Below are 21,994 nucleotides of genomic sequence, written 5' to 3'. Positions count from 1 at the left end.
TCTCAATACCTTTAAGCTTCACTGGTCATTAAACCTTTGACATTAAGAGTTATAAGTATCTAATTTTTCCGAACAGTACCCCCCCCCCCCCCGAAACAGAAATAAAAATCCTGAGAATGAAGGAAATTATTGCAGACTCAAGAAGTTCTTGATTATTAAAAAATTATCCTTTTAAATACTGTAAGACAAGTATAGAGAACATGCAAAACTGATGTTAGGGTGTAAAGGGTTAATACTGTCTCCTGGCAGTCACTATGTGGTAAAACATCAAAAACGTATTCACCTACTTAATAAACAACTGCATTCTTAAAACAAAGATCATCTTTTTAATAATTTTTGATCCAACTGAGCTGGCAGTCAACAATCTTTATAAACTAATGACATTATTTTACACTTGAAATACCTTCAAAATAAAATTTGTACTTTTTTTATATGTTATTATATAAACCCTGAAAAGGTATCTACACATTCAACAAATTCTTAGCCAAGTGTGGAGAGCGAGAATGTTTGTTTATAAAATGTTTCTGTTGTACTGTCTTGAACTGGTGTAAGAGTTCCTTGAAATTTATTCTTTGAACATGTTCACGCAATGGGAAGTCATGTGCACCATGAGTATCACTGAAATGAAAGAATGGAAAGGAAAAAAAAATAGCATTAAGTCAATCATGCACCATAAGTCTTACAATCCTAAAAGAAAATAAAATTTGTACACTGACCAAGTGGCCTATCCAGGAAGAGCTAATTCTGGTTTCTGTAGCATGAAGCAACAAGAAGTGTTTCCATCCCCCCTGTATGGGATGCTGGCCCATTGCAGGTTACTCCCCCCACTCCAATCAGCATTTTGTCAGGTTTTGCTTACAGTTCACTAGGAGCCATTTAGGTTCCTGGGTGGGGCATAGTGAGGGTTGTGTCTTGCCAAAGAGCACAACACAATCATGCACCCTGCCTGTTCTCTAACGCAGACCTCTTGACTTGATTGAGCTACCTTTCAGTTACAGCATCTCTCAAATATGCATGCAGGTTCCACCCAAAATAGTGTTTTTGAATATGCAGGTGATGGTAGACATCATTGACAAGGGGTGGCCATCAAATTAGGGGTATCAGGTAGAGGGGACTTGGAAAAAAGAAAAAAATCTAAATAGTTGACATCTCTAAGGGTTTATCATTTCTGCCAAAGCCAAGCTCTCATAACAAACTTGAACATGGAACAAGTATCATAATTAACTTCAGTGCTTATAAGAGACTTGACTTTATGGTGAACCAAAATCATCAATAGTTACTGTTAAGATTTTTTTAATTTTACCTTATGCCAGATGGCAGTGCTCTTCCATTTGGTACACAGTCTAATCTGTTTCTTAAGGTTGTAAAAGCATCACTTTGTGGAAGGAGCATCAGCAAGCCATACAAGGACTTCAAAAGAAAATGATTTTTTTGTGTGTCCAAAAGCTGGAGACGTAAATCTGTAAAAAAAGATACCCACCTGCATCAAATAGAGTACAAATAACCAACAACATTGTGTGGTTAACTGGAAAATTGTTTACTATATACTGTAATCTGACCTAAGTTTTATACAAGAATTGTTGCAAACTGCCCCTCTGTTCGCTTTGCTTTTGTTTGTAATTTGATGCCCCCTGCAGGCCCATCAAAATAGGGCACAACTTGTAAAAGTACTCAGCTATACTACTCACCAAAATGTCTAATGTGATAATGTCTTACTTGGAGCAATGTACTGTCTGAGTGTCAAAAGTAACGCAAGACAGCACTTGTTTAAATTAATTTTCCTCTGTGATTGGTGGAAAAAAACACCCTCTCGACCAATCAGATGCATGCTACCCATATGTAGAACTAGTCAGGACATTATACTGTGTACTCTTACTTTAACAGCCAAAAGAAAATCACTGATAACATTAATGAAAATCAGTTCTACATAGTCAGCTTCCAACTCTCAAGAGAAACTTATTTTAATTTCTTAATTGAAATTGATAGCAAAGGTATTACTCACATGTGAATATTGGAGACTCTATAAGTTGAACCAATTTATCAATCTGAATAAGAAACTCAACATTTACCTCAAGATGTCCACTGGTAAAAATTAAGTCAAGGAAATTTCTAGAGGATGTTGGCTTTGAAGGGTTTTCAGAAAGAAATGGTTAGCTGGATGATAGTGTAAAAGAACTGGAAAGACTATTCTACACGAATAACTAAAAAAAACCCCAGGTCAACAAAATTCTCCAATTTCTAAAGTGCTATGAATAACCTAGCTATCATGAAGGAAAACTTATCTGATATTCATCCTAACACCCCTCACCCCAATCAAATCCATCGAACTACCAATCTCAATTTCTGCTGTATGAAGTGACTAATCCATCACAGGTAACTCCAAACCCCTTAGCCTTCAGCCCCTCCCTCCCCTCCCAATCACTCCCACTCATTTCATCTGTTTTCTGCATTAGACAAAGTTTGCTTGTCTGTTTCTACTCTTGAGTGGAGGGAGGCAGTGCACTGAAAAATGAATCCAGAGATAGTATCTGGGCATGATAAGGATACAAGATCATAAGCAGTTCACAGGCATGTTGGTAGTTCTGTGTCAGTAAACACAGGGATACTGTTGCCACAGGGTTGTGACACCAAGACTGGTATAGACAACAGAAAAGAGAACAGCTCTCCTGAAAACATAGGAATATCATGATCACAGTTAATCAACCAGTAGTTAATTATCTCCTAATCATTGAGATAAGCCAAAATGAAAAAAAAATGTAATGACTCTGCTTACTGCTGTTGCCAGCTCCCTTAGCTGATCTCTGAGGTCAAACAACTCACTGGAAGTGAGTAGAATCATATTCAAATACCGCACCATAAGAGATGCAAATTGGAAGTCACTTTCTTGAAGGAGAATTTCTGACATTGCTCTGTATATGTCCTCTGCATTTAACAAAAGACAAAGCTGTCTGCAAAAAAGAAAAAAAGACAACAACTAAGCCCAGTACAAAACTCTCAACATTCAAGAAATTGATCCAAAACAATTGCCTTAAAAGAGATAAATAGGTAACTTAAAGTGTAGCTTCAACATTTAAAATGATAACCACCAAACTTTCAACAAACCAGGAGCACATTTCTTGCAAGTCCTGGTAACTTTATGGGCATAAAGCCATAATTTTAAAATCAATATTTTAAGAACAGAGAAGTGGGCTCTGGCATCCTAACTCATCCAAATTTTGTTTCTCTCGCTATAGCTATTGCTTCTCTTAGCTATTTTAAGTTTCTCTATCACATAATTTTCAAAACTTTTGCAACCCCAACCTTAAATGAAAACAGAACTTCAAGAAAAGGGTCCTAGTACAGTGCATTGTCAGCAAAGAGAAAGGGAAGACTTTTTTTTAACATACCCCATCAATGCCGAGCCAAATTTTTTACCAAATCTCACAAACAATAAGGGCAAGCTTATGATGGAAGTAGAATGCTGCAAAAATTGTTACATACAGATACATACAGGCACTTTGTGATGTCTACATGATTTGTTAATTTAATTTTTTTTTTGCCAATAATATTAACATTATATCATCTACCAACTTGTGGATGATGCATTACCTCAAAATAAAAGAGCCTCTCTCCTCTAAAAGTTTCCTATCAGTTCTAAAAAGGGACATGACATTGTTCATGAACTTATGAAAGTATTTATTCAGCTGCCTGTGAGGGGCTGCATTCTGCTCTGAGCCTGGCAAGCTACCTTCAGACATGCTTTGAGAGGGACTGTTCCTTGGAGGACCAGCTGGAGACGCTGAGATCTCTGCAAGTGCTTCTAGGACAAGAAGAACAACCTAAGGAGAAATGTAACCATTATAATCTAAGTTACACATTGACACAACATTAACTATTAGTCCAGAGTCAACCATGACCCCACTGGGCCTCTCTTACCTCATCTGATGGATCTGACAATGTCTTCAAAAGTTCTGGGAAAAGCTGCTCAATTTGACCAAATATCTGCAACATATTTCAAATGTTTGTGCAAGTGTACAGTCACACAAATAAAGAAAAGTTTAGACTATGACTAACTGAGAATAGCACTATATACATCCTACTAGAAAAACCCTGCACAATGTGACTGTGAGACTGAAGCACTCATTTTCAAAAGAAAGGCCAACTTTCTCCCTTTCACCCTACGTCCATCAAGCCTCTCTAATTTGCCTATTTGAAAACTACTCAGAAAGTTGTGACTCTAGAGTCCACCTAAATCCTTGGCTTAATTGCTATTATACTAGTTTTCTAAAAATGCTGTTGGTACAATCAAATGGCTGCAAAGTAAAATGTGTGAAACTAAGCCTCTATCAACAGAGTTTCTTCAACATAAAAATGATATTGAATAATCCACGACAGTAAGACCCACCTTGTTTGGTGTCTTCATGTGAAGCAATAACACCCATCGTAAAACAGCTATCCTGGTTTGTATAGACTTATGTGATAGCTGCACTGTTAGCACATCTACTACAGGGCCAAGATCCAGCTGAGTTTGAGTTTGTGGCTGTACAAAATCATTGTCACAATCCATAGACACAGTGTCACTATCAACATCCTTATCATCATCTTCTGTAATTAGTCGCATTAGGCTTTGATTGACTGTCTTGGCCACCTCTTTGATATGTGGATAACTGTCAAGGACAGAACTCTGATTCATGATTAATTAAGAAGTCTAAAATGCTCAGAGGTACCTGTCAATATTGTCTGGCATATAGAGCAAATACATCTGCGTGAGAGGCAGCTCTACTGAGAATGCTGGAGGCTGACTTTGCAGACTCCTACCATGGCACCAGAGGAAAACTGAAGCACAAAGGCGGATAGAGTAGGGGCAGGTGGGTTACAGGAAATGGGAGAGTAAAGGGAGGCATGCACAAACATTTGCAATTCACAAGGGGACATGAAAGTCATAGGGACAACAGTAACAGGAGTAGGGGGGGAGCAAAACTTTCTCCCTGTCCCCCTTTTGTCTCCTTCCCACAAATAGAGTAATTCACCAAAGGACATGAGAGTTAAAGGGGCAAAAGGTGAGAAAAAACTGAAAAAAAATTATTTTTAATCAAATTAGTATGGAAGAAAGAGGGTCTTTAAACAAAGTCGTGATAACAGTCAAAAAGGATATTCTGTTTATCTTGATCATATGCCATACAAGGTAATATTGCTTTTAAAATTCCTGCATTAAAGGGCAGCATAGTCCGTCCTGATAGTGTGATGAACTCCCTCAGCCAAGTGATAGCAGTAAATTGTATGACCTCATCTGCAAAAATGACAATATTTTGCTATAACCATGTTCTTGTTAACATCATCAAGACTGTCTAATAACTGAGGCTCCACAGATAGCAACTTGAAAATGACTATCATACTACCCTCTGACTGTGAGTGAATAACCAAAATATTGACCATGTCAGCAAAATTGACATTCTTGGTTTCTCTCTTGATTCCTCTCAGGAACTCACCAAGTGCTGCTTCACACCTACACAACAGGAAAATCAAAAGTGACAATCTTTCACTCCATTATTAATTCATCATACTGTTTTAGATTACTTTCAACACTCCATTGAAGATTTTCCTTACATAACAGTATTTTAACACTTTAACTCCCAAGATCTTATTGGTAATTCTCCTTACTATCTGCCATATAGTTCTTGTGATGTTAGTTCAGAGAATTTAGTTTTGGATCAACTAATTATCCCCAACTTGATAATTTTCCTAATTCTCATTACTTATCTTGTTGATATTCTATCAATATTGTAAGGAGAAATTCTGTCTTGGTCACTCATGGGAGTTGAAGGGTTAATATTTCAAATGAATAATAGAACCACTAACATTTTCCTTATCTCAGGATTGCGGTCCTTGAAAATGTTGAAGAGACCATCAAGGAACTCTGGAAGGTGTGTAATTAGATCCAAATCTGGTACAGCATCAAGCACCATCAACTGAACAAAGAACAAATGCCAGGAGTCAATTTTATATCCAAATCATATTATATCTACACATATTATATGTTAAACCATTCAGTAAGATGTATGTATCTCCTTAATAGCAGTGCTAGGACACCTTGCACTCACCCAGGAGACCAGGAATTGTTTTGCAAATGGGTTGGCTGTGTAAATTCTGTCTCTCAACAGTGGAATGAAGGAAACTAGGTCAAATGAGGAGCTTTCTGTCACAATATCCTGCAAAGGAAATTTAAATTCCAGATTTTTAATGACGTACATAACACATATTATACGTAACAATAGTTTTCTTTAACTGCTTTACATCCTGACATTATTCATATTCTCCACACCATTCTCTTTACATTTCCTATTGTATTAACAAGGAGAATTTGTTGGACAATCAGGAACTTCTTAAATTGATGATTATTTCCATCCTTTCATTCTCGTCACCTTTCAATTTGATTCAAGGGTAAAACTGTAAGAAAAAATTAGAAGCCAGTCATTGGTAGGTTGATAGCTTAACAAATTAATTTTCACCATCTTTAGAAGAACTCCATGTAAAAAATAGTAATCACTGTTGTTTATTTGAAAGTTAATTCAATTTATCTATAAACATTTGCCTTAGTCTTCTTATTACCCTCATACTCACAAAATGTGAGTTGGAATTTCCACACCCTGCTGTTTCACATTTCCATCAAAACTAGTTAAGAGAATTTGGTGTTTTATCAGAGGTTAAGTGATACATTTGTCTATTCTTGCCAGACATTCTGGTTTCAGATATTTCCTTAGATCAATTCTTTTTAAATCAGTGTCATTTCCATTTCCTTTATTCTTCAATAATTTTGTAGTTATTGTAATCTAAAAGAAATAAAAATATTAGTTGACTGGAGTAAAAAAGTTTTCAACCAGGACAAAATTTGAACCATCAGAGGCTGAGTGTATCCTCCAACAAAGGGTCGCTAAATATTTTCTTCCAAGAGAAGTTACAGAGTTATTGAATGACATCTGGGTTAACTCTTTAACTCTTGTTACAGTCTCAATGTGAACTCCAAACACTTACTAGGTAACAAGAATAAAAGAAATGGTTACCAACCAAAGAACCTCTTGATTATCAAACTAATTCTCCAGGTCAATACCACAGGAAATGTAAGGAGAACTGTATGGAGAATATCTCTACAGATACTGGGGTGAAAAGGGTTACTCATCAGTTTTCTTAACCTACCTTGACCAATCTGTCAAGTAGCTCGGCTCCATTTTTTACATTCATATCAGGATCAGCAGCAAGCTGAAAGGAAAAAAATTGACATCTCAGTCTAATAGAAGTGCATAGATCAAGCTTTAGCTGAATGATGGACTTGTGACAGAGCATCATAAAGGTATACAGTAGATTCAACCTTTTAACCATTTGCCCCTGGACATATATTTAGAGGTTCATGTTATATCTCGATGCTTATAATTCCCACAACCAACTATTATTAGGAACATTTTAATTTTTAATCTCAGTTTAACTTTAATTAGATATAAACACTATGAAATAAAAACATTACAGCCTGCTTCATGACTGCTGAACACACAATCAAATAAGCAACTTAGAGTGCAATTGATGATGGTAATCTGAACTGAAAGAGTGAAATTTATAATGGTAATAGGACTGAATTGAGTCCAATTTGGTCTTTAATCATACGAGTGATTAACAAAATCAGACAACTGAGAAGTGGGAGTCCAATTTGTTAATTACAAGTATGATTACAGACACGATTGGATAACACAAAGTCCTGTTACCAATTAATCAAAATTATGACAAAATTTGTGAAAGAAACTAGACAGCAAGTCCACCTTTTCATAAAAAAAAACAACAGTTAACTCAGCAAAATGCGAGACAACAGCATGTGCACATGACACGTTCTGTCCACTTACACAAGCATGACATGTTAACTGCCCCTTTAACTGTCCTATTACACTGTCCAATTACAAGCATGACATGTACACTATCCTATTAGTGCTTAAATCAGGTAATTTAGTGTTAACAACTGAGTTGAAAATGTAAATTAGCCACCGTAAAGGATAAAAAAGCTGACGTTTTGAGCGTTAGCCCTTCATCAGAGCAATAGAAAATCAGACAACTTCAGTGCTTAAATCAGGCTGGTGATAACCAATCGCGTTGGAGAATTTTTTCATAGTTTTGGTTAGGTCGGAAATCGTATACCTGATTTCAAAATCAAATGAGCACACAGTGCAAATTTGATTTGAAATCACAAAATGATTTCTGGCCAAAATTGCCTGGCATAAAGCTCAAGTACCAATTTGTTACATCCATTTGGAAATCACAATATTTAATCACCCAAATGAAGGATATTAGTCAGAACAATATTTCATGCTTCCTACGTTGCCTCCTTGCCACCATTGAAAACAACTATTGTGACATGTGAGAGGAAACTCCAAAATTATAAATGATTATTATAATAATTGTAATACCTTTGACAAGGTTAACTTTGACTCACCTTGCTTAGCCCATCAAATACATCATTAAAGAATGGCAACACTGAGCCTCTTGCAACCTTTGCAATGTTATAAAGTGCCTCGCAGGCATAGTAACGAACTCGACTGTCTTGATCATAGAAACAGGTTAACACTGGTGGAATAAGACTTTTCAAATATAGACCAGCATCCTAGAAAGAACATTACAAAACACTTCACATTAGCATTATAATCAAAATACAAGGTTAACAAATGTGAAAATTAATAACCGATATGTCTTCCATCACATATCTTTGAAAATGTCTGAGTTGAAATATTTTACTTTAATGCATTGAGAAATCTTTGCACGAGCCTTCTTAAGGGTCTTCATTACAAAGTGTTGTAGAAGGTGAATAGAAAGAAGAATGTTTTCCATAATTGGCTAAAAGTAGCTCAGATCATTGAAATTCAGGAGGAGAATTCTGGGCAGTACATACAAGTTTCTTCTATCTTTGTTGCCTGCTGAACATGGACACAATTGCAAATATGACAATTATTCATTTAAGTGTGAGTGCTGGATACTTGCCAAGCAGCAAAGCTGTGAGGTAAATATCCACCACTTCCAACAAGGCTAATGAGATTAATTGTTTTAGAATACAACACATAAAAACCAAAATATTTGTTTGTTTCTGTCAATATACTAAAAACTGTTGGAAATTAAATTCTTGATGTATGATTTTGTCTCTTAGGCTGTTCAGAGGTACTTGCTAATCACTAGCCAAGCAGCACCTGCAAAAAAGCACTATTCATTGCGTGGTGTATACCAGAAATGAATGTCATTGTTCGTGCTTGTCACTGTTCTTATTATTGTTGTAATCTTTGCTACTAAGGGGTAAAATGAGACCAGTACATGAAACTTCCTTGAACATAAACTGACTTCCAATAACAGTTACAGTAGTGTTTAAGTGCTTGACAATTAACAAACACAAACATCAATCACACATCCGTTAGGAGAAAGCAAATATGGTCACCTTTCCCAGAGCTATAGCTGTGGCAGCGAGTCCAATAAGACCTCCTTTTCTCGAGTGATTATTGTGTGAAACTGCAAATTCGTCAGCGAGCACAGCAGTCAGTCGTTTTATTTGCCTCACGTCGTTACTAGCCACAAATTCTTTTACCATTCTAAAGTAATCAAACAGAAAATTTCAAGACGAGGAAGCAAAGAAAACACAAACATTTCAACACGTGTGAATCGTACTTCATTTACAAACATTTTAGTGCAGTGTCTAATCTGATAGGCGAACTTAGGTTTGGTTTATTACGACTTTTCGCTTTGAAGAAGTATACAGCACATAAATAAACGAAAATAGAGCAGGAGATCTCCAAAAATAATAAAGCGATTTGACGACTCGCAACAAGATCACACGTACGAGTACTTGTTCCGGAAAACAGGTCATGACTTTACATACTTACCGCTCAATTTCCAAAGCCGCTGTTTTACGTTTTTCGTAAAGCTTATCATTCAATCCACGAACAACATTCTGTGTCAACGGTAGAAAGTCCTTTTCCGCCATTACAGCGAGGAATCGGACCACATCTAGGCGATTTCTCCCGCTGAGAAATTGAGATTGAAAGAGAAATTACCCTGTGGCGAATGCTCGCCCCAGTCTTATTTTGTTTTTGGGTCATTTTAACCCGCATACGGTGTCCTCGTGCATTTTCGAGCCTAAGACCTTTTCGATGTACTCGTATTTTATGATATTCGTCTTTAAGATTTCTTTTAATTCTATTTTTTGGATATCTTCAACTAGTTTTAGAGATAAAATAAGCGTTTAATTTTGCATTCAACGATTTTCTCCTTGCGTGACTTAGCGTCAGGTCGATGGCAAAGCATACATGCAATGTTTTGGAGTATTGCGCCAGAAGCACAGATAAAATCAGTTAGTATGCAAGTTTCCTCTCTTGAAAGAGTTAAATTTCAAGCTAATTATAGCGGGTAAAAATTACAGGAAAAAGAGTTCCGCCAAGTTGGAAGCAGCTGTTCAGGATAGGGGTGAATCCGCCTAGTTTTTGTATTCATATGCAAAAAGGTTTGGTTTTGAAGTTTTTCTGTTTAGAATCAGTCTGGATTGATGGATTATAAACCTTACTGTCTCATACTATCCATAAGAAAATTTTGTCCAATTCTCTCGTCTCTCTATTGCGGACGCAGTTTCTCCAAAACGTGGTATACAACGGACAGATTAAAAGTTTATAACCTTAGAGAAAATCTGGATAAGGAACCACGAAAAAGTCTTGCAACATCTGGAAAAATCTACACAACAACAACCTCTCAGTTGCAACAACAAACTTCAAAAGTAACAATGTGCAAAGACAAGAATGAGTTGGCCAGGAAAAGCCCCTCCCCCCCCCCTCCCCCTCTCCATTCCCCTCCCTCCTTTCCATCCCCTTCTTTCTTCCTGATTTCTCAGCATTGAATTGGAGGTCATTATAGGTTTTATAGTTTGTTGAAAATGTTTATTTTTAAGTACATACGGGAAGAATTAAGAGAAAGTGTGGGGTGGGGGGACTTATATTTGTAGAACGAAAGGTGACTTTCCGGGTGGGTCTATGATAAAAATTTGACTTTTTCACTTCCCCTCGACTTATTCGAAGACAAATTTAGTCGATCATCTAATATCCGCGGTAAGATCGAGTTTGTAATGGCATCTCAATGATGACCGATCGGAATACGTCGAATCAGGAAATTCATGAATATACTAAGAATACTACATTGCTTACAGATGCGCAACGCTTTTAGTAAAAATAAGAAAATCAATAAACAATAAATTTTAGCTTTAAGCGGAAGAGGTTCATTGTTCTACCGCCCACGCACATAACCTTTTTGAAACCTCTTCTACAGAGATAGGCCGATATTTGAACTAATCATTAACCACAAACTTAGCAAGAGGACTGCGGTTTGCATGCGGCTCTTACGTTTCGCTTTGTTCTCTTTGCTCCGTTATAAAAGTTGTATCTTGTAGGGGCCACAGCGATCGAAATTCTGGGCTGCACGCGCTTGGAGATATATACATATCCGAACTTGCTCAGTTCAATTTTTGCCGACGGGCTATTTCACTCCCCCCAGCTAACAGCTTCCTAGTGTAAATTTTGGACTCTAAACAACAATTTAAAAAACTCATGACAATATTGCGAGTTCACAAACATTTGTTATCCTTTCCTAACCGCATGGTTCATCGATAAAAGAGATAAATATAGAAAAAAAACTTCTAAAAATTAGCCGCTGAGCAATTCTTCAGCACAAAATTTACTTTTTCCAAGAATCATACATGAAGTGGTTTGAATATAGCGAAATTGATCATGTTATTTTTCTTAAAAAAAAGAGCTTTGTTTTCTTTGTTAAAAGCTCTGCAGGTTAAGCCTGGCCCCTAATTCAATTATCACCTCTTGACTAATGCTTAATTTATTGTAATTGACACTTGTTGAAATTCGCAAACGTGACAATACCAAATATCCATTATTTTCGTCTGAGTGAGCCAATGGCTTCCTATTGTACACAACAGGCCAAGTAGTACGCCAATATCACCCAGTCACGCAAACTTCTCGAGGCCAATACTGACGCGGCAGAACTCTAAGGCACCTCGTACAGCGAAACTCTTTATTTCGCGCGCAGCATTTGATTTTAAGCGAATTTTCCTCGGAAACATTGCACAGAAATGGCTGACTGTCCTATCATGCAGATTGACGAAGACTCTCCTGCTGTACCGATGTCAAATTGGGAAGCCGAAGCGGTCCATGATTATGGAAAAACGTACGCGCAGAAATATTCCGACCTCAGGGATGATCAAGCCACTGTTTGGACGAGCATGTACGAGAAAAACCTTGGGAGGAAGGTCAGTCGCTTACCGCCATGGGAAGTCTCTGAGACCGGTCGAAAAGAGAGTACAGAAATGCACTTCGGTGACCCTACCAAGAAAGACTTCGCTTCGGTCATGTTAGAGAGAGCAGCAGAAGCCGGTGCACTGACCCACAAGAAACATTTCGAGACTGCGGAGCAACGGAGGGAGAGGAGAAAAGGAAAGAAAACTAAAAGCGAAAGTGAATCCAGTAGAGAAGGAGAGGAAGAGAAAAAAGACAAGGAGGGGAACGCAAGGACGTCCTCGCTTTGCCAACATGACGATGAAAACGCTGAAAACGCCACCGGAAAAGAATAACATAACCTGAACCAACACAATACATACAGACCTCTAATGTTCTCCCCGCTGTCCTTGAACTCGGAAATTAAGGTATTTGAGCCTGATTAAAACTACCACAAATACTTGATCTTGGTTGCTGAATGCACATGACTGAGTTTGAATCTTCATTCCGACGACAAAGCTATTTAAAATTGGGTTAATTCACGAACGTTTCATCACAAATACTGGGCGGGAGAATCGATTTGAACTTTTGCTCGAGAAAAAGCGTATGATAGTGTTTAAATTGGCAACATGATGTCTTCATTCAATGTACATTTTTATTTGTTTCTAAAAGCTTTTGAAGGATCTAGATAGTTACTCGTTGTGAAGAAGATGTTATTCATTTCTCGATAAGTTGCTGTATTTAATAAAACCTGATGGATAATTTGATCCACTTCGCGTTACGTGTAAAACAGCCGAAGTGACCTTTATGTCAAAACAAAAGCTTTCAGAGTACTTAGTAAACACCTGCAGAATTTTCATATTTGAGAGAAGTAAAAAGTTTTCTTTCTTAAGTACCTCAATGCAAATATATTTGTCAATATTTCCGTAGCGTGACTGTAGTGTGTTATTTTGCCTTCAGAGCAATAAATGAGGTAGAATATGATGAGATTATTTCAATTTTCGCGATAAACCTTGTAAATGGAGAATTAGTTGTAAATTGATTAGACACATTAGTGTTGTATTAATTCGAAGCTGTACCGAGCACGTTGATTGCTTTCAAAGCTTGACGACTCCACAACCCTGCGATTGCTCTAGTTTCCATTGAAACTAAACGCTGTTTTGGAAACTCTTAGCTCAAAAGCGCTCAAATGCATTCTAATACATTATGCCAGTTCACTCAATTACAATTTCATTAAGTCTCTACTATTACAATAATTCCCGAACTTCGTTGTTGTTGCCTAAATTCAGGAAAGGGCTTGTTTAAAATTTAGCAAAAAGCTTTGTTTAACGGGAAGACTTTGCTATTATTCGTGATAGCTTCTTGAACGGAGCTTCGACGTGAGAAGACTTTTCAAAGCTTGTTTCAACACGCTTTGAATCGATGGACTTGTTTTGATCGCAGTGGCGTACGAACCACTCAAAAAACCCTGTCATCCCCTATTTACACGTACTAAGTTTAATCAAGGGCCACTTTTCATTTCAAACAGTATTCGAAATAATATTGCCTAAGGGGTGCGTTTTGCAAACAACATGTAAGTGCCTTTAAGTTTAATTATGCAATACCTAAATATAGGTCAAGACAGATCCAACCTTTATCAAGACGCACATAAAATCTGTTGAGTGCCGCTCTCGCTAAAAGCAGTCCTCTCGACTTCCCGTCGAAAAAAAGTTTTCTTTTATTTTTGCCCACGAAAAGGGGTTAGGACACAGGTTTCAAAAACAGTTTAGTTGTTCTCCGATTCTCCTTTTTTGCGTCGCCACGGGCCAAAAATGATATTTGGCTAGACCACCCGTGTGGACAGCGATCGAAAAGTGTAAAATTTCACAGATTTTGTCCAGCGCCCAGCGACTGCAATAATATAGCTCACTAAAGTCAAGAGGACCGATCTTAGCGACAGCGGCCCGAAATTGCCTCAACTTCCCGTTAAAACGTGAAGTCCTTGCTCTAGGTTGCCATATTTTAGAAGGATAAACGGACAAATTGCGTAAACAGGATGTGGATCGTAGTCAAGAAAGTTCGCAATTCAATAGCCATTTAATTTTTAGCCGTTCATGCGAGATCGATCGAGCAAAAGGTTAATTGACCGGGGAGACTTAACTCTTTCTGTTCATCAGCAACTCGACCAAAAGCCACCTTTGACAAAAAAATCAGAAACAATCTACAACAAACATTGCACACACCGTAATAAGACATCAGGATGGGAAGACTGTCTCTCTTGTACGTGGGAGTAACAGGCATGCGCATGCTTATCACTTTACTTTCAGCCATTATCATTGTTAGCTATCGTTTGGCGAAAGCAAAGTATGGACTTTAGATTGCGGATCACGGATCATGAACTTTAATATGATAAAAAAAATTTAAGACTGCGCAATAGTTTAAAACGTCATAAGCTTGTTATTCAGAACCAGCTTCTGAGAAATTTATGTGACTTGATTATTTTCGTTTGGTTGATTGTGTGGTTCTTTATTTTTTTTTTTTTTTTAGCAAAATTCTGCTATTATTAAGTCCTTATTGCGAAATAATTTGACACGAAGCCATGACTGATCGTAATTCGTGGTTGTTGAAGGTGCTGCGTCAAGGCTAGGAGATAACTCCGGTTGTATCTATTGAACTAACCAAATTACTAACAAACACTCGACTGAGAAGCCCGTTACATATTTATCATAAAAATCGGTTACCTCTTGTATGGGCAGTCTTAACCTAAAAAAAACTCAAGTTATAATCACAGCTTATACATGATAGATGCACAAATATTGAAACACTAAATTGGCCATAAAATCACGATAGAGAAAACTCCAATAGATATTTATTACAATGTTTGAATTTGGAACGGTCAACAATGATTCTGAAGGTATTATTAATTGGTAAGTTTCTTTTTTGAAATGATAATTACAGTATTCAGGGGGTAATTTTGCCATGCAATAATTTTTCGTTTCACAGCAGGAGGGTGTCTTGCTTTTCTCTGGAACACTCAGAGATCTCCTCACTGATTTAGAGTCCAGTACAAAGAGAAGGAAGTAATTAGGCTCTTACTTGTAATTAGTCTTGGTACAAAAAATAGAACCAAAAATCTCACGCAGAAAATTCGAGAGGTCTGTTTGTCTTCTAATATCTTCCCGCGAAATAGCTCTTGCTTTCATGCAAAATTTCCTCCATAGAAATTAGGAAAGTTAGAAGGTAACGAGTTCGGGTGAATGTTCTTTCTAGTACAGGCGAAATTTTATTCAAAGCTAAACAAAGGCTGTTTTATTAATTTCATATTCGTAAAAAAATGAAAGCAAATTAAATATTTAAAGCAAGTAGTTTTTCAACCAGTCACGTGGTCCTTTGAACACAGCCGATAGATTTCCAGCTATTGGTTCGAAGTGATCTGAACCAGCGCTTCATCAAATGAAAAACCAAGAATTGAAACATGCATGCTGTTATCTCAATCGATTAAAGCTCTAATCTACAATTATTCAAGTTTGAAATTCATCTTCAGGGGCTTTGACTTGTAACATTAACCTTGGGAACAGTTAGAAAGGGAAGCATTTGACACGTGCTTAAAAATCCGCCATGAAGTGACTGCTTTGCCGTCTTCTTTCATTCTGTCAATCCGAGTGCCTTCAATATCAATATTCTTCTCATGAGTAAGCACACCAGCTTTTTTCACCGAGCTAGCCAGTGTAACTCAGGATGACTAAAAGCTAATCAGTCCCCCTTCTTCAGGACATGTTCTAGTTCCAGTTACTACATTAAGAGAAAAGAAATTACGTTCCATTTTTTAATTTCGCTTATCTTTGCCATCCTTTTTTCTTAATCCCGTTCATCCTTATTGTCCCTTGGTTTCTTATTGCTGTATTGTGTTTTCTATCTTGAACTAATGTTTCAGTTGAACACTCCCTAAAAACTAGGACAGTTTCGCTTCTCACCGAACAGATACCAAAAATATCGCAACGCAGCTCTTTAAATTTTTGTTAAATTATCCTCAGTCTATGACAAATTTGGTTGAGCCAAGCCAATTTCTCCATCCTATACGATCGTAGTCCGCAAACATAAATATATAAATATATATATATATATATATATATATATATATATATATATATAAGGATAAGCAAAACATTTAAACAGCAGTTACTGCGTTGGTAGCGGCGAGCTCCACTGGGACAAGCGATGGTTTTATCATTGCCGTCGACATAACTCGTCGCTCAGCCCAATTGTTGATCCTTGTTTTCCCTCTTTCTGTTTGCATTGCACTGTAAGCTATCGTACCTGCCATGGCAAGCTCTACCAAGCGAAAGCTCGACTGAAAAGCCAGCCACGGCCAGGGAGAAGGATGGACGACTTTGCTGTACATACTGTAAACACCTAACATAGAATAAAACTGCAGCCCACACACTGCAAGGCCTAGGAAACTGGTACCAAGTGTAATCTTAGCCACTTTTGTTGTGCTGGCCTTGCTTGTCGTATTCAATGAAGGACGTACACTTCTCTCCATGGCAATAAGTTGCCGCTGAACATTCTCTACGCTGTTCATGACTCGGCATCCACTATAGATGAAGCTACCGGATAGAAACAAACCCCAGATAATGAAGAATGATTGGCACACGATCAGGAGAGGATCCAGTTCTGGTTTTATGGACGCTGATGTCTCTGCGGTGAAGACAATGATAAAATGTAGAACAATGACAGCAGATAAAAATTTCACATTCTGCAACTTGCTTGGGACGATCCGCATTTTAGTGACTTCAAGAAAAGCCAGATGAATTAGAGAAAATGCTGATGTTAGGCAAGGGTAAGCAACTCCAAAAAGAAGTAGTGTCAGCCATTTTGGATCTTCGATACCATTTTGTCTCGACTCGTAAGGATCTAACAACAGATACGCAGATCTAGTAGATCCCAGACCGAACAGCAACAGGTTGATGGCAAGGAACAAAGGCTTTGAGCCGAATCCTTTTCTGCGGTTAGCGAAAGCTACAGCAATAAATGCATGAATGGCGAGGAGGCCAAATAGGATTCCAAACCCAATCCAGTGTAGTTCCCATGCCTGACCCCAAATTTCCCGCGCAACTGGCCAATCAGGACCCGGTTCAGGCAAGGCTTCCGTGGGCAACTTACTGGGATTGTTTGTCACTGTGGAATTTGACATCACCTAAGAGAATATATTATTTTTTATTGAACTTTGAAGGAGTTCACTCAAACCGAAAAAAAATTAACAATCTAATATATCGTTTAATATATCGTAATTAAAAATCGTAACTGACTCAAGGGCAGTTGGGATAGCAAGTATTTTTGCGTGAACTTGCAGAAATTTCAAATACAACGGACGCAAAGAAGTGTCTAAAAGTAGCACAGTTTGGGCGTCTAGAAATGATTTCCTGCTTCTTCACAGCATTAAGAGTTGTTGCTGTAAGGTGCTGATTGGCATTATCTTCAACGTGAAGCCAGTCGGAAAATTCTTGTTTGATTGGGTAGAAAAACACCAAAATAGGATAGTAATACCAATACAGAAAAAGAATTCTGCGGGGATTAAAAAGATTGAGTACTCGCAAATCGGACAAACTTCCTCAATTGTTAAGAGAGCATGATGCAGCGTTTTCAAAAGGCGGATATCTTCAGCCACAAGCAGGTGAAAAAAATTCGTTATCCAATTTTCACGGCATTTTATCTAAGCAAAATAACGTCCGGATACTCCCCCAGCATGATCTTCGAGAAACGGTTCCTTAAGAAAAAAGATTTTTAATTGATTCAGAGCAGTATTTCATACTGCATGAATCATGCCGATCTTGACGCTACATCAAAGAAATACTAATATCTTTTAACACGAATTAGATTCATGTTACAGAAAAGCTATGTTTTCTGTCAGCATTCTAATAAGTAAAAGTAAAAAATTGCAGATTTTGGGTGAAGATCCGTGATTTTCTCTTAGCAAAGAACTCGCATCTTTAAAGAGCTTTGCTCAATTGCACTTCGTTGTAATCTTAGTTACGCTTACCTATCCTCTTTCCTTCATGTTCTAGAAATGCCTATCTTTCTTTATCTTAAAAAGTTTTTCAGAGGCTCAAAAAATGACCAAAAGCAAAGTTCAGCATGATGTTCATGGTAACAGCAAATGGCAAACCTTGAACCTCTTGCTGGCTGCTCTCAGCCGTTTGTACACTGCAGTGAGAGCTGATTTGCCTCAACTGTGAACGAGAAGTTTTTCTCAATTTTTCCACCGTAATTCGGAGGATTACAGGAAAGGTGAGTCTAATCAGAAATATTTTTTTTCCATTTACCTCAAGTGCGATTTTGTCCCCACAAGAACCGCTGTCTATGAGCAAATGAATCCGAAGAATACAGAAACTGTCTGAGTTCTCCTCTACACTTACCAACCATCAAAGTTCTGCGACTCTGACGTTTCCAAAGAGAAACCAGCTGACAGAGTGGTTGTTATTTAGGTTACTGATATCATTTACCAGGTGAGTCAGTTCCTATTTTAATCACATTTCTTCCCCAGCGGGATTTTGATGGGATGAAGCATCATGGGATGTAGGCCATGAATAAAGCATAAAGACAATGGTTTCGCATTTCAATTGAATATTTCACGGCCCATGTAGGATATCTCTTCCAAGAAAATGCATTATTACTTTAACAATTTAGGGCGGGGAAACAAGGAAAAGAGGTGACAATGAACAAGCTAACTAGATTTTCAAGACTTTAGTCTTTGTTATGCGAAAACAAAAAGACACGACATTTATTTTGATATTGACCCACTGCCTTCGCCCCATTACCTATCAACTTTGTTCCCTGCTTAATCAATTCGCCTCACGTCTCACTTGACTGTCATGCAATATAATGTTTTTTAGTGGGAGAGTTACAATCGTTAATTTTCGCATTGCATGTTACAATCACATGCAATAACAAAACTAAGAAATTACTTTAAAAATTCTTAACTGCTGTAGAATTTTCCTGAAACGATTTTTCCAATATACCTCTGAACAAGCCAAAACAGCAGCAGCAGTTGCACTTCTGATGGCTTGAAACCTTGTTCATGTTTATTATAAACGATACTGAAAAATTTCAATTAAGTTAAATCTTATCTCTCAAGTCACAGTCTAATTTCAAATCGTAGAAAGAGTCATTTTCTAGCAAAAACTCATTATCATATACAATATTCAAAAAGTCAAATTTCTTGGAACAGGTGCCATGTCAAATGTAATTTAGTAAATGAAACTTTCGTCAAATTATGACCGCTCAGTTTTGAATTGCGTCTTAAAATTAAGACGAGGAGACAAAGTTATTCTTCCAACAGAAATTTAATGGAAGGTTCTTCTTCGTAAGGTATGCCGATTGACATATTTTGCGTTTAAAGTACACGATTAAATTGTGTCAAATAAGATGATTGACTCCCGTGTCAAAAATGATATGGCTCATCACGTACTAGCGGAATAGTCTGGAATCCTTAATTACTACACAGCAGAATCTCACAATAACCTAAACCAAATGTTCCATTCGTATCTAAGACTCTGCAGGTATAGTATTTTACAAGGGGCCAGTAGATTATGAAGAAATAGCTACCATGGCAACAGTTCGAGCAAAGAAACTAATTGGCCGGAATTATACTTAAAAAGATCAGTCGTTGGTAGTTTCTGAAAATATTTGAGATTCTATGAAATGACATACATCTTAAAGTTAAAGATGATTTCTGGACTCAAGGTACATAAAATCATTACGCCTGGCAGGAAAGTAAGACTCAAAGAATGTTGCCAGCTTCCCCGTGGGGATTCCACCCACAACAATTTCGAATAATCTCACGTTCGGCTAAAGTACGAAATTAGCTGCAGGAAACTCTTTCACGAGCCAGGCTTTACTAGAATCAACAACTTCAAAAGCGTTCGTGTGGGTTTAGAGTTAAAATCTTGATAGTTTCGTACATATAAAGTGTTACTTTCATTCAAACGATGATCGGTTCAGAATTTTGTGGAAAATAAATACATAATATGTGATATAGAAGCTATTTTAACTAACCTACCTGACCTTCTCTTCGATGATGCAGATTAGAAATATTAGCGGAGGAATCCAGCGTTAAGCCTGTATTCGTATGAATGTATTAAGCAGATGAATTAGTTTGTCGTGGCTTATATGCACAATTTACTTAGTTGTGGACTCAGAATTCTGTATTTGCTTTGCTTAATGTAGTTTTTGACGGCCTTTGCGGGCTAACATAAACGACCGTTACTCAGTGTTTCCACGGACAAACATAAGAGCCCAAAATTGATTTCGACGTCGCTTTCAACGGAAGTCTCAACAAAATCTTCTATAGAAAAGGCAGTATTGAAGGACAGTGAGAAAAGGGATGTGGTTATAGAAGGCGGAGGCAAAGACGAGAGGGAATTTCAGGGTTTTTTCATTACGACCGGAGAGAAATGCTTTTCAGAGGAAGAAAACACGAAAGGGCAACTTGTTGAAATGACCGATGCTGCAACGGAGGAGAAGCAACTTTAACACTTCAGTACGAAAAAAAGAACAGCAATGAACAATTATTATCAGAAATGAACAAATATTTTATAGATAAAACATTCATCGTTCAGTTCTGTAAATTAAGAACTGGTTTCTTAAGACATTATGCTATCGTTACTTTGCTTCTTCTTTTTTGATTTAACTTAATTTATGACAGACTTCAGTTAATCGCTTGCAAACGCCATTCCTAGCTAATGGTCGATGATTAGAAGTTTTTGTTTCATCAAATGAGTCAAGTCTTACATTTCCATCGGCAGGCATTACGTTTCACCCCACAAAAATGAAGATGACGATTTTCTTCCCTTTGAAGACTGTTTTTTTACTCTCTGTTCGTTTCTTATAACCTCAAAAATTTCAGCAATGATTGTTTGAAAGGTTTGAAATTCCTTTGATCTCATGTTCTTGATCTACTTGATAACTATGGCTATGAAATGTGTGAAATATTTGTTCCGAACTGCTTCGCTTTTGACCGCATGAGCGGAAATGGACTGATAGGGACGAATATAGCTATCTACTACTAATACACCATGACACCAAAACATCATTATTTTGTGTCAGCAGAGAGTGCTTCAAATGAGCTTTAAGGGTGGCCCTTTGCTTGAAACGTCTGCTTTAAATTCAACTGTAACCCCAAAGCAGAAGTCTGCGTTAAGATAGACACATTCCTTGGAGAAGTTCCTTCCGTGCAGTCCCTTCGAGGCATTACTACTAATATTAACCAGAGCTAACGTTCACCAGTATTTTTCTGCACTTCACCAGTTTTTTAATAAAATATCAGATTGCTTTCCAGGTCTCGACACAATACCACATCACTTTGGTTGGTTCGCAGCCAACCAATCGTAAGCTGAACCTTGCAAGTCAAAAGCTAAGTTTATCACATGCTTAAATGCAGAGTCAACAGTCAGTTTTAATTCAGAAATCGGTATATTTTTTACTTAACATGTAATCGCTTGTGTCAGCGTTAGCATACACCTCAAATTGACAGCACCACTTGCATGACCAGTCAGCGGATACGGGTCGATCTTAGATGCCTCTCAGGCGAATGAATTCCATTTCTTAGATATTAAACCCACGCATTTCTTCTTGCGTGATGTTATTCTTATAAATGAAGCACGTTCCATTTGGATCAAAGAGATGATTCTGTTGTGGAAAGGTATCCCAAAGGACTGAGAGAGTGAGAGAGAAAGAGCTAGAGCTTGAGT

At 37.5% G+C, this 21,994-nt stretch overlaps 3 protein-coding genes across 5 annotated transcripts; 1 reads left to right on the top strand and 2 right to left on the bottom strand.

The window, feature by feature from the left end:
* Positions 1–306: 306 nt before the first annotated feature.
* On the bottom strand, positions 307–10,074 carry LOC113675057 (protein VAC14 homolog). The gene is made up of 16 exons (XM_089200160.1): positions 9,882–10,074; positions 9,440–9,590; positions 8,453–8,620; positions 7,174–7,236; positions 6,081–6,188; positions 5,839–5,948; positions 5,379–5,485; positions 5,135–5,269; positions 4,385–4,638; positions 3,916–3,981; positions 3,589–3,818; positions 2,774–2,948; positions 2,548–2,666; positions 2,003–2,082; positions 1,304–1,460; positions 307–618 (listed from the first exon to the last, which is right to left on the bottom strand). The coding sequence occupies exons 1-16, from the start codon at positions 9,980–9,982 to the stop codon at positions 462–464; spliced, it is 2,181 nt and encodes a 726-aa protein (XP_089056286.1). The 5' UTR covers positions 9,983–10,074; the 3' UTR covers positions 307–461.
* A 1,851-nt stretch (positions 10,075–11,925) lies between these two features.
* LOC113675053 (uncharacterized) lies at positions 11,926–15,603 on the top strand. Its single transcript, XM_089200159.1, has one exon. The coding sequence runs from the start codon at positions 12,125–12,127 to the stop codon at positions 12,620–12,622; it is 498 nt and encodes a 165-aa protein (XP_089056285.1). The 5' UTR covers positions 11,926–12,124; the 3' UTR covers positions 12,623–15,603.
* On the bottom strand, positions 15,509–19,062 carry LOC113675052 (proline-rich transmembrane protein 4). Of its 3 annotated transcripts, XM_089200157.1 has the most exons (3): positions 18,569–19,062; positions 18,286–18,475; positions 15,509–17,442 (listed from the first exon to the last, which is right to left on the bottom strand). In XM_089200157.1, exon 3 carries the CDS (start codon positions 17,437–17,439, stop codon positions 16,414–16,416), a length of 1,026 nt encoding a protein of 341 aa, XP_089056283.1. In that variant the 5' UTR covers positions 17,440–17,442; positions 18,286–18,475; positions 18,569–19,062; the 3' UTR covers positions 15,509–16,413. The 3 variants fall into 3 exon arrangements, with proteins under 3 accessions (XP_089056283.1, XP_027047384.2, XP_027047383.2); XM_027191583.2 differs by lacking the exon at positions 18,286–18,475 and having other exon boundaries at positions 18,662–19,061; XM_027191582.2 differs by lacking the exon at positions 18,286–18,475 and having other exon boundaries at positions 18,569–19,057.
* Between the last annotated feature and the right edge of the window lie 2,932 nt (positions 19,063–21,994).

The sequence above is a fragment of the Pocillopora damicornis genome, chromosome 3 (genome assembly GCF_964200805.1).
Source record: "Pocillopora damicornis chromosome 3, jaPocDami1.2, whole genome shotgun sequence".
In the NCBI taxonomy this organism is placed as follows: Eukaryota; Metazoa; Cnidaria; class Anthozoa; order Scleractinia; family Pocilloporidae; genus Pocillopora; species Pocillopora damicornis.
Note: the sequence above shows the minus strand (reverse complement) of the source record. Positions and strands in the feature narration are given on the sequence as shown.